Below are 13,399 nucleotides of genomic sequence, written 5' to 3'. Positions count from 1 at the left end.
CAGGGGATAAAAAAAAAAAAAAAAAAAAAAAAAAGGTCATTTTATAATTATGAAGGAGTCAATTCATCAGTAGCACATAATAATTCTATACATTTATACACCTAATAGATAGGGTTTCACAATGTATGAAGTAAAAACTATAGTACTGTAATGAGAAACAGACAAATACACAGTTACAGCTGGAGATTGCAATAACCCTCTCTCAGTAACTGACAGAACATACCAACAGAAAATAAGTAAGGATACAGAGGATTTGAATAATACTATTAACCACCTTGACAAGATAGACATTTATAGAATGCCCCACCCAACAACAGCAATATTTACTAAGATAGACCATATTATAAGCCATAAAACAAGTCTCGATGAGTTTAAAAGGATTCAAATCAGGCAAAATATGTTCTGTGACTACATGGAATTAAATTAGAAGTAAATAACAGAAAGATCTCTGGAAAATCCCCAAATATTTGGAAATTAAATAACGTATTTCTAAATAATCCATGGGTCAAAAAAGAAAAAGGGAAATTAGAAAGTACTTTGAACAGAATGAAAGTGAAAACACAACATATGAGAATTTGTGAAAGGGGCACAGGGAGATACAGGCAGAAAGGAAGAATTACAAAGGGGCATGTATTAACTCGGTTACAATGATGATTTCAAAGAAGTATGCATAGGTCAGAATTTATCAAATTGTACCCTTTAAATATGTACAGTCTTTTGCATATTAATTATATACAAATAAAGTAGTTCTTAAAATTTCATTGGAAAGCAGATTTAAATAGTAAATTATAATACTGTGCCATAAAAAATGTAAAGCCTATTCATATTTCCTAACTTTAACCTGTTAGGCTTTAAAGAAAAAGATTTTATAATACTATCTAAACCTCTATAATTATTCTTTCTTTCCTATAAATATACTTTTTTCATGGCCCTAAACATGACTGGGAAATTAAAAAATAATGATTGCAATCATTGTGAATCGTGAAAAGACAATTATTTGCACCATCTTCCTTCCTTGTCTTCATCTCTACTTGAATGAGGTTACAAGTATCTAATAAAAATTCCTATTACTGCCTTTGCCACCACTTCAGAACAGCCCTATATTTCTCATACCCCGTCTCCTTTTTGCTCCTGCTCAGCATTTCCAAGAAAAGTCTTTGGCTGTTTTCCAATAATAAATCTCACCACGCACTCTTACACTCTCCACTACCACATTACTTCTGCCTCATAGCTTCACTATCTCCCATTCAATGGACATTTTTTCTTTATTCTACTAATATACTCAAATCTTTCCTATGTGGAAAAAAAATATTCATTTTACCATATTTTTTATTAAAGCTACCATCCAATCTAATTTACCATCCATTCTAATTTCTTCATTGCCAAACCAATAGGTCATGCCATGGACTATATTGCTTTCTCTCTCAAGTTAATCTTGAATTCACCAAGATTTGGCTTTTTACCCAGTTTAATGGTTATCAGGGGCTGAAAACTTTTTCTGTTCAGGGACAGATAGCAAATATTTTAGGCATTTCAAGCCATACAGTCTTTTGTAACTGTTCTACTGAAAGGAGCCACAGATGACACATAAATGAACAAGAGTGGCTGTGTTCTAGTAAAATTTTATTATGAAAACAGGCAGCAAAAAACAAAAACAGGCAGCAGGCCAGATTTGGCCCACCAGCCCTAGTTTGCTGACCCCTGGTTAAGAGGGTGGGTTCTGAAGCCAGTCTACATAGGTTAAATCCTAACTCTGTCTCTCACTGGGTTACCTAACTTAACTCCTCTGTGCTTGGTTTTCTCATTTATAAAGTAGGAATATTATCTGTGTACTATAAGAATTGTTGTGAAGAGTAAATGAACTTTGAACAGGAGAAACATTCAATAAATGTTAGATATTATTTTCATATAATACCAAAGAACAACACTTTCAACAATAACCTCCTATCAGTGAAAAGAGGAGGTCTTTTTCCTTCTAAGTCTTCATTCTATTTGACCTTTCTGCAACTTTCAACAACTCTACTACTTAATGTGTATGCAACCTTGGACAAACCTCTCTCTACACCTCGCTTCCTTATCTGCAAAATGGGAAATGATATAACAATAGCACTGACCTCAAAAAGTTGTGAGGATTAAATGGGATAATCCATGTAAAGAGTTTAACTGTGTCTGGCATACAGCAGGTATGTCCTCAGTAATGTCAGCTACAATTACTATATATATTAACTACTTCCTTCCATCTTGAAGTATTCTTCTCTCTTAGAAGCAATGCGTTATAGTAAATGGAAATAGCAAGGCTTTGGAGTTTCAGAGCTGAATTCAGATCTGACCTATACCATTTCCTGTGTTACTCTGGATACATTACCTAACTTCAATTTCTTCATGTGCAGAATGGCATATTATTGAAGGGAATGAATGACTGAGAAAACAAATGTAAAACACCTAGAGTACAATGCTTGTGGTATTCAGTAAACGAGCTCCCTTCTTCAGTTCTATTTTCTATCTGTAGACAATTTGTTCTTCATAGTTTTCCCCACTTGGCCTATCATTTTCATCTTGGCTTTCTTCTCTACACCATCCCCACAGAACTCCATCCACTTCTGTACCTTTAAGGGAATGAATCCCTATAGAACCTGCCTAGTTTTAACTTCTGAGCTCCAGATCCACATTTCTAATAGTCTGTTATGTTTCTTCCCCTACTTCCTACCTGCTCTTTCCCAGACATTTCTTAGCTCATTAGCTTTGCTTTCAAATGTCTCTAAAATATTTTTTCTTTCTTTCCATTCCCATTGCCACTGACTTAGTTCAAAAGCCCATATTTTACCTCTAGTCTGGACTATTTAACAACCTGCTAATTGGTGTCTCTGTCTCCACTCTCTCCCCTCTATTAACAGTTCTTCAAAATCTCATCAAAATGTTGCTTAAGGTTTAAATAATTGTCTCTCTTGGGTTCCCTATTAAGTCACAACACTAAACACTAAGACACATTTAGCACCTCTTTAAGAAATCACATTAAATCTTACATGCAACCTATTAGAGCAGCAACTTTCAAATTTTTTTGACTACAACCTTCAGAAAGAAAAATATATTACATCATGACCAACTATACCATACACACATAATAACAGTTATGTAACAACTATAAAGTTTCTAAAACATATTTAAGTCTTATGCAATGAGTGTTGCATTATGATTTTTCTTTTCTATTCTCTTTCGTATTTTAGAAATGCTGGCCACAATCCACAAACTTGATGTCATGAGTCAGGGCCCGCAGTCTGAAAACCCCTGAATTAAAAGATATAGTGGAAGAAAAGCCATAATTGGCATGTCCACACAAAAGACAACTTGAAGAAATGAAGTGAATACTACATTCTTGGATAGAAATACTACATATGGAAATTCTCCTTAATTTAATCTATAAATTTAACTCAAATCATCCTCAGAATACCAATAAATATTTTTTGGAACTAGACAAGCTGATTCAAAAATACTGATGGAAAAATAAAATTCTAAACAAAAAGAGTAATGGAAAGAGGAGCTATCCCTACAGATATGAGGGTACTTTGAAAAGTTCATGAAAAATAGAATTAAAAGATAATACAAATCTTTTCACGAACTTTTTGACATACTCGTGTAATAAAACACACTATAAAACTGCAGTAAAAACTAGTACTGGTGCATGACTAAACAAATCAATGGGAGAGAATAGGTCCAGAAATAGATATAAATATATGTGAGAATTTAGTATATTTCTGATAAAGGAGATATCTCAAATCAGTAGAGAAAATACGAATTATTTGATAAATTAGTTAGACACCCAGACACTTTAGAATGTATATAAGACTTAAGTTTAATCAGTGATACCATGAAAACATCAGAAGAAAATACAGTGGAGAATTCTATTACAACCTCAGAGCAGAAAATTCCTTCCTAATACCTAACCCCCATAAACCATAAAAATACTAATAAATTTAAATGCAAAAATAAAATAAATCAAAAGACAAAAAACAAAAAAAAGAAAATTTGCAACTTATGTCAAAAATTGAGCCAATTTTATTTATATAGAGAGTACTAAAAAATTCTTTAGTGAATACTAAAAAAAGACCAACCACTAAGAGAAAAACAAATAAAAGGTCAATTCACACAAAAGGATGTACAAATGGCTCATGAAAGGATGCACAACTGCAATCAGAATGACGGAAATGGAAATCAAATTTACACTGAGATACCAATTTTTACTATCAGACTGGATAACAAAGCTTGGTAACCAGCTCTGTTGGCAAAGGTGCAGGAAATCAGCCTCTTCAGCACTGCTATCGAAAGGGCAGAACCTCTACAGAGGGCATTTGGCAATATCAAAAAATATAAACACACATGCTCTCTGATCCAGCAATTGCCCATTTTGGAATCTGCATGGCTATTTATTGAAGCATTGTTTGTAATAGAAACTGGAAACAATCCAAATACCTATTAGTAGTGAACTGGTTAAATAAATAATAGTATATCAACGTAATGGATTACCACGCAGGTTAGAAAGAAGAAAAACAAATTAATAACAACGAAAGAATAGGAAACCCTTTATATGCAGATACCTCAGAACACTAAGCAAGGAGAAGAATGCCACCATTATGTAAAAAGGAGGTTAAAAAAAAGAATACATACATGTAATTGCTTGTATATGCATAAGATATCTCTGCAAAGACAAACAAGAAACCAGTAATAGTTGTTGCTTATCTAGGGAAAGGAATGGGTGGCTAAGGGTCTGAGGTAGGAAAGAAACTTCACTGTTGAATACCCTTTTATGCCATTTGCATTTTGAACCATGTGAATGAAGTACATATTGAAAAATTAAGTTAGCAAAACAAAGAAAACATAAGGCTTCTACAATCTTGGAAGTGTAATTAAGGCTTATTTTTCTTTTTTGTTTGCCAATTTTTAAACACAGGGCAAAATATAGATCATAAAAAACCTCAGTAAAGAGTTCTTTTCATTTACGTTACAAATAAGATTGACCAAAATAACTGGAAATAATAAAAACACAAATACCAAGTACATATAAATTACTGACTTCTGAAGATGTCTTTATCTGCTTCAAAAATAGGCTGTATCTCTCTTACCATATTGCAAATATTTAGTCAGACTGAACTTCCTGCTTGGAAACAGGAGGAGACACAGGAAATACAAATCATTACTAAAATGAATGGGGAAAAGCTAAGGACTTTTCTTTTAAAGCTGTTAAAAGGTAAGCTCCACATTTAAAATAAAAAATAAAGGGAGTTAAAGATTCTAATTTCTCATTTCTTATACACGGAAAATGGGTAGATTTCATTCATTCAAACCTGTGAAAACATAAACAAGATTACAAATCCCCGGTTCTAAACTTATTCTGTATATGTTTTCTTGAACCACTTGGCACATTTGAAAAATGTATTTGATGGTTAAGACCTCCAAAGCAAGTCAGCTGCTCAGGTCCCTGTTATTTTTTAAATATAATTGGGGGTTAAGACTAAATGATCTAGAGGATCTCCATATTCCTGACAATTTTCTGATCCTACCAAATACTAGTTTTTCTTTAAGTTTCCATTTCTAAAATAGAGATAATAAAAATGTACATGCATAGGTTTCTTGCAAAGATTGAAGTATGCAAAGCACGTAGACTGTTGGGCACAGAATAGACATTCAAAAATGGTTTCTACCTATCCTCTGGCTTTCCAGGTTTTGAAACTGAAATTATCATTAAATGAAAGGATTAACTAAGTTCTGATTTGACCTCCATTTTTTAGGTCACTGGATATTTTTCATTTGCAGGTATCAATGATATTTTTAGATGGTCTCAACAGTGAGACCGGGAGCAGGGAGGAAGGTTTTACTTAAAAACATGATTTTTAAAGTTTCTAGTCTCATGGACTCCCACTGAAACAGAATAAGTTTCCCAACAACAAAGTAATCTCCTTTTAAATTTCATCCAATACAAAAGTAAAGCAGTAACAACAATCCCGGGTGTAAAGACAGTCATAGTGGAAAATAATATTCAAAAGATTGCTTTACCTCAAAGATAAAAGGATCTTCAAGGCAGCTGAGAGACCACTCTCTTCAAGTCTGTTTCTGGAATGTGTACACCAACTACACACAGGCACACTCCTTCCCCAGGACATCCTGACTGCACACAATAGCTACTGGCAACAATTGAACTAGGTTGCAGTTTCCAAGCATGGAAATTTTCCTATCTATAGACACAAATCTCCCTATCTAAGTTAAATGTCACTTGTAAACAATCTATTTAAAAACAAATTTGGTTACTAAGCACATTTTAAAAAGTCACAACAGAAGCTACCCATGTTTCCCATTTAAAACCATCTACATTTTTTTCAGTGCTTGAAATATAGAAAAAAGGAAACCACACAAACTGATAAATCTATGTCAGAAAGAAGTGGGGGTTCCTGACACATGTCATCAGAAAAAGAGAAAAAAAAGAGGGCAGGGTTCCCTAATGGCCTATACTTTACTGACAAAGTTTTTATTTTCTCTTCCTGCCTCATCCCTTGACACTTGCCGTTTGCCCTCTCCAGGTATGAGTGTGTTCACCAATCTCATCATGCTCTTCACATCCAGTATCCTAACACAAGAGGCCTACATCACAGCTCCATCCCCACCCCCCTCACCCCCCACCCCGTGCAGTTAATACCTCCTCTACCTTTGAGACTCAAGACAGGTAAGCCCTCTTCCTAAAGAAACCTTTCTTTACTTACTCAGCCTAAGATAGGCTCTTCCCTGTGCCCCATGGTGGCTGTGCACACCTCTGTCACAGAACTGATTACAGGATTGCTGTCACCTCGTCAATCTCTGATTCCACTACCACCGCTACCTAAAGTGCACCCTTTATAGTTACATTACTTGAATCCATATTACCTTATCAGTGGCATTTAACACTGATGATCACTTTTTAAAACTCTGAACTTTTTAAATTCCATGGCACCTCTCTCCAGATCATCTCCCTACCTGTTAGGTGTTTCTCCAGTTCCCCACCTTCTCTATTCCTGGGATCTCATATCGATCCTCTATTTACTCTGCACACCTTGAGATGGTGTCATCCTTTTCCATTACAACACGCTCTTCCATACATCACCAATTCCCAAGCCATGTCTTCACCTCCAAACTTTGCCATAACCCCTATCATTCAACCTGTCTTATGTTCTGTCAAATCAACATCTATCCCCTCTACCATATTCTACCACTACCATAACCCAGCTTCTGCTTTAGTTGAGACCTTCAACACCATCAAGCCCATTACTCCTAACAATCCCCTAATTGATCTCCCTGCCTCCAACCTCATCTCTTCTCAAATATTCCCTTTATTCTTCAATCTTTCTTATATATTGCAGCCCATAATAATTTTAACAATTTTGAGTGGCAAGTCATTTTATCAAGAATATGTCCCAGGGCCGGCCCGGTGGCGCACTCCGTAGAGTGCGGCGCTCCCGCCGAGGATTCGGATCCCATATAGAGACCGGTCCGCTCACTGGTTGAGCGCGGTGCGGGCGCGACACTGAGGGTTGCGATCCCGTTACCGGTCACAAAAAAGACAAAAAGGAAAAAAAAAAAAAAAAAGAATATGTCCCAATTTTCAATTCTAAGTTTTAGCACATATATACTATACATACACACATACATACACATATATGAGATAAACTTATTTTCTTATTTTACAATTTTGATTTCATTTCCACATTTTAAAATAAGGTTCCAAGTAAGCCCTCTTTTTCTCCATTTCCCTTGTTTAAGTGGAGTCCACTATAAATAATCATTTTCTAACATCAATTGTCCTCACTAATAAACCACCTCAAAACAGCATGAACTCATTTCTAGAACTGAAATTTTAAATGTCAGTTGATTAGATTAAGTTAGCATTTTTATAGCGTTTGCTGTCAAATAAAGTTTTCGTTTTTAAAAGAAAGAAAACTTTAGATGTGACTTAGTGGGAATATTTAAATATTAAATGCCATGAGAGGAGATGGCTATATAGTCATTAGGGACCAAAATGTATCACTTGGATCCTTTTTACCCACAGCAACCCACTTTTCATATATCTTTCTTACCTTTCACTTTTGCAGTAAGCATTTCTGCAGCATTCTGAAGATCAACAGAATTGAGGTTCTGATGTCTATTCATTACAGACTTTAAAACACGGAGAAGTTCATCCAGACGTATATGAATGACTTCTTTAAAACAGTCTTAAAAAGGAAAAAAAAAATTTTTGTTTCCAAAGCAAAGTTCTGGGATTTTTTTTTTAAACTACAAAAGATCATCTGAAGCACATTCCAAGTAGAAGCACTGGCTCCACAATCTTTGCCTACTACACGTTCACTTCTACTTTCACTACTGCAAGAATTTATACAGCCTTCAGAAAACCCTTAGTCATTCTGATTCATTAAGGATTTCAAAGGTTCTCGTACTTATGGTCAATTTAGGACTACCTTTTTCAGTCTTCTCAGTCTAAATATGCTTTGTAGATTTCCCTTGAGGCAACCTTATAAAGTAAATTTTTCCTGTCTTATAGTTTTTATATCATATACTTTTTAACATAGATGGTGAGAGAGCTAAAAATCTGATTATTAACCAATATTTTAAGGAAAAAAACACATTGTTTCATGTTATAATTGTTTCTTTGCATTAAGAAATTGTCAGTTAAAAAACAGTAACTCATAGGCATATGTTAGGATCACCATTTGACCTGCACACTTTAAAACTTATGACATAAATTACATATGATAAAATGCACGGATCTTTAGTGAATTTTTGTAGTTTTTAGAAAAATTGAATTAGTTGCCAATGATGAAAAATTCAGGGACCATTACAGAAATTCTAGATTTCTTCTTATTCTCAAAACATCAAGATCTGGTTGTACCAGACCCACACTGCTCCTTGGCTACAGCAGCTTATGACATAAATTACATATGATAAAATGCACGGATCTTTAGTGAATTTTTGTAGTTTTTAAAAAAATTGAATTAGTTGCCAATGATGAAAAATTCAGGGACCATTACAGAAATTCTAGATTTCTTCTTACTCTCAAAACATCAAGATCTGGTTGTACCAGACCCACACTGCTCCTTGGCTACAGCAGCTGGAACACAGCAGTCCTACCCTCTTACATGTGCGTTCTTTCCCACTACCCACTTGTCTACCCCTGCCTACGTCACCCATTTACCTCATCCCTGGTCAGAGGGTTGTAGACAGTTTTACAACCTCTGTAAATAAGGTTACCATGGAATTTATCATCTAAACCAAAATACTTCTAGGAATGAAAACGGGGGTGCTAGGCATCATCATGCTAGCACAACAAGCCTATTTCTGGATCATCACCCCAGGCAAACCAGAAAATGTAATAATCCTCAAAAGTTTGAAAACATACCATCTTAAATACAGTACTCTAATTTTTTTTTCTGCAACCTTACAAAGCACTAGTGTTTAATAATAGTGAGTATTTATTAAGTGTTTACTAAGTGCTAGGCAGTGTTAAAAACACCTAAAGGAGATGATCTCATTTAAGGTCCACATCGATCTATTAGGTAAATAATCTAAAAATCCTTATTGTACAGATGAGGAAATTAAGGCACACCTAAGTTTACCAAGTTTTTAAACTGTGAAGCCAGAGTTTGAACCCAGGTTGTATAATTCCAGAATCCATGCTCTTAATCCAGTATAATCCATCTTATGCTGCCTCCCTACTGAAACTGCTTAAAAAATTTTTAAAAATATATAGTGTCATTTTATAATTACACAAATTATTCATTTTTTTCAGAAATGCTAAAAGATAAAACTAGAAAGAAAAACTATAAGATAAAAAAAATAAAATATTCTATCAACATCCATCAACTATTCCATTCATTAACAGCATTACCAATAGAGAGAAACATGTAGGATGAGAGGAGCAGGCAAGGAGGGGAGCTGGGTATATCAGGGCAAAGAGTATTCTAGGGAGAAACAATGAAGAATAGCCCAGGTAGCACTGGAAGCAGAGAAAACACAGTTCCTTCCAGGAGAAAATATGACTCATTCATCCAACAAATTTTATTGACAGAAAAGGAAATACAGAGGAATAGGTGCTAGCCCAAGTAACTTTGGAAATGAGTGGAGTCTCTAAGACTAAAAGCAAAGGAAATGCACTTTAAGTAGTATACTCTAGTTGATAAAGGTTTTTCAGTGGGGGTTTGGGTCAATAATTCTGATACTGGTATACATGTATACTGGAATTGAACTGTTGAATAAATGAATGGCAGATGGTGGGAGCCAGGTAACTCACTGTTAAGAGTGGAAATTTAGAAATGAGCAGGGTGAGAAGGCTATAATGATCCATGTTGTGATGGATTAAAGATGGATACTTCAGTAAGAACTAGTGTTTAGCTTAATATAGATATAGATGGCTACACACAGAAATATTTAGATACGTGTATATGTATACATGGGTTAGTATATGCACATATATTTCTTTGTTCTGTCAGCCGAGAGGGCCTAAAAGAAATGACACTCCAGTAGAAATGAGCACACCCAGCACCCAGATCTTGGTTTCTAATACCATTCTCCAATAAAAGGAACCAAGGCTCCTTGGAGAAATGGTTGATTCTAGGACTGGGGCAAAAAAATGTACAAGCTAAATCAGGCACATTTTGTAGTTCTAGAAAGTAAGGAAGAGCTTAAAAAAAAAACAAAAACTAAAACAAACACTAAAAAGAAACCCACAGTAAAAGGGCCTTCCAAACGTACACAGGAGCCAACTGAAAGAGTTCCCACTGGCCAAAGCTGGAACAATTTGAGCAACAAATAAATAAAGTAGTATTGGATTATAACTTAAGAATAAAATAAATATTCATGTGTCCATACTCATATAAATGCCTGAATAAATTAATAAATGGAGGAGAAGAAACAAATCTCTTGCGTAACAAATTCTAAATAATTTATGTAGATACTTTGCCCTCTGGGAGGTAAAGCTTAACTCCCTTAAGTGTGGGCTATGCATGGTGACTTCTTCCAAAGAGTATAGAAGGGAGGACAAAAAGAGTAACTTTATGGTGGAGAAATGTGACAAACACTACTTAAGACAGGTGACCAAGGTTGATATCAACAGTCATATATCTTGTTCATAGTAAGTACCCCTTGATGTGATGTGATGTGACAAAACGATACTTCACATGTGAGCATCCCAATATCCCACAGTCCCAGTCTAATCATGAGAAAAACTTCAGACAAATTCTAATCAAGGGGCATCCTACAGAATACCTGACCGGTACTCCTTAAAACTGTCAAGGTCATCAAAAATGAGAAAAGTCTGAGAAACTTATAGCCAGGGAGGACCTAAGGAAACAAGACAACTAAACGTAATGTGATAGGATCCTGGAGGAGAAAAAGGACAGTAGGGAATATCCACAGAAACTGAATAAACTATGAACTCTACTTAATAATAATGGATCATTATTATTGGTTACTATCAAATATTGGCTCACTGACTCTAACAGGTGTAAGATGTTAATAAATAGGGGAAACTGGGTATAGGACTATATGTGAACTCTGCACTACTGTCTCGATTTTTCTGTAAATCTAAAACTGTTCTAAAAAATAAATTTTTTTTTTTTTGTCTTTTTCCGTGTCCGGCAACGGATCGCAACCCTCAGTGTCGCCCCCACACCGGACCGGGACCGGCAACGGGATCGCAACCCTCGGTGTTGCCCCCGCGCCTCGCTCAGCCAGTGAGCGGGAACCGGTCCGTATGTGGGATCCGAACCCTCGGGCAGGAGCGCCGCCGCGCTTCCCAAGCGGTGCACTATCCAGTGCGCCACCGGGCCGGCCCTAAAAAATAAAATTTTTTAAAAGTGAAATACAAGTGGCAAAAAATACAGAAATTTTGTATACTATTGAAATTGTTTCCATAAACATATTATACTTTTAAAAATTCATTTATAATTTCTTCAATTCCTAGAGAAAATGTGAATAACAGGTTAAGGAATTATCTCAACTAAATAAGCAATCATTATCTATTTTATCAGTTTTATAATTGTGAGTATTAGTTCAGTAGGTTTACTCATACGAGGCAATATAGTGGTTTAAAAGCATATCTTCCGGAACCAGACTACCTGACTTTGAATTCCAACTCCATGGCTGTAAAACCTTGGCTAAGTGACTTAACCTCTCAGTGCCTCAGTTTCCTCATCTATAAAAAGAAGACAATAGTAGCTACTTCATAGTGTTGGATTAAATGAATTAAAACCTATAAAGCATTTAGAACAGTGGCTGGAACATACAAAGCCCTCCATAAATGTTTGAAGCTACTTTTATTATTAGTTTACACATCAGTAGAAATAGGTTAACCCTGAAATAAAATCTAGTAACTCTGAAATACAAGATATTTCTGAGAAAATAATGTAATTTCAATAGCTGTAAGAAATAACAATTACAAAACCTTCCTAACTTCCATTTTCCCCCCAGTTTTGAACAGTAAAAAGTCTCTTTTTTGTTTGGCACATATATAAATAAATAAAGCTACATATGCTAATACTCTGCATACTTACCAAAACCAAAGTTGAGTGATTGCCTATTATCACAGACAGTTGTACTACACTCTTTTTGAAACCTAACCTTGGTTAGCCTTAAAAGAGGGAAGAGTCAGTTATTTCTATCTCCTATTCTAATGTTTCACAATAAAATCTACAGATATTAATATTCTCAGGGAATACAGTGGGAATACTTTGTCTTATTTTGAATTCTCAGGACAAAAGGGCTTAATTTTCAAAGAGTGTCAACAACAAGCATCATAGTCAAAATTAGTGTTGGGTATTAAAGCAAGAACTACAAAATACTAATGCCCTAAATGGCCTAAACCAAGGTAAAAAATGCTGGTCGTCTTAGAGTCAAGGAATTAAATAGTAGAAATCAATATACTTCAAAATTATTAAATGTTTTTCAGTTTTCTCAATTTTAATTCTTAATATGGTGTGCAATATGTAACAGATACAACCCACATAAACAAAAACTCTCTGGGATCCTCAATAATTTTTTTCTTTTCTTTTTTTATTTTTTGTGGCCAATTACCGAACCCTCCCTCCCTCCTCCCTCTCCCTTCTCCCTCCCAACAATGTCCTTTCTGTTTGCTTGTCGTATCAACTTCAAGGAATTGTAATTGTTGTGTCTTCTTCCCTCCCCCCTCAATATTTTTTTTTAACAGTGAAAGATGTCCTGAGAATCCCTGCTATAGTTTTTCTCAAAAATCACTGCAAAACATCCCAAAGACTGTCACCATAAATGGTTTACCAACTTGAAATTCCTTTTTTCCTACAATAAAGCCCTTACAAACAGATACTGAAGCTGTTCCAAATCAATATACTGAAAAACAGTAACTAAGTCATTT

The 13,399-nt window shown here is 35.1% G+C and overlaps 1 protein-coding gene across 1 annotated transcript in view; it reads right to left on the bottom strand.

Annotated features, from left to right (window-relative positions):
* Positions 1-13,399, bottom strand: part of ARHGAP29 (Rho GTPase activating protein 29) — a 60,135-nt gene that overhangs the window by 32,899 nt on the left and 13,837 nt on the right. Inside the window, exon 3 of the mRNA XM_008585848.1 lies at positions 8,097-8,231. Within this exon, the coding sequence (XP_008584070.1) occupies positions 8,097-8,231 (135 nt within the window). The remainder of the gene's footprint in view (positions 1-8,096; positions 8,232-13,399) is intronic.

Source organism: Galeopterus variegatus, unplaced genomic scaffold, assembly GCF_000696425.1.
Source record: "Galeopterus variegatus unplaced genomic scaffold, G_variegatus-3.0.2 Scaffold3737, whole genome shotgun sequence".
Lineage (NCBI taxonomy): Eukaryota > Metazoa > Chordata > Mammalia > Dermoptera > Cynocephalidae > Galeopterus > Galeopterus variegatus.
The sequence above is the reverse complement of the archived record's forward strand: the minus strand, read 5'-3'. Positions and strand labels throughout refer to the sequence as shown.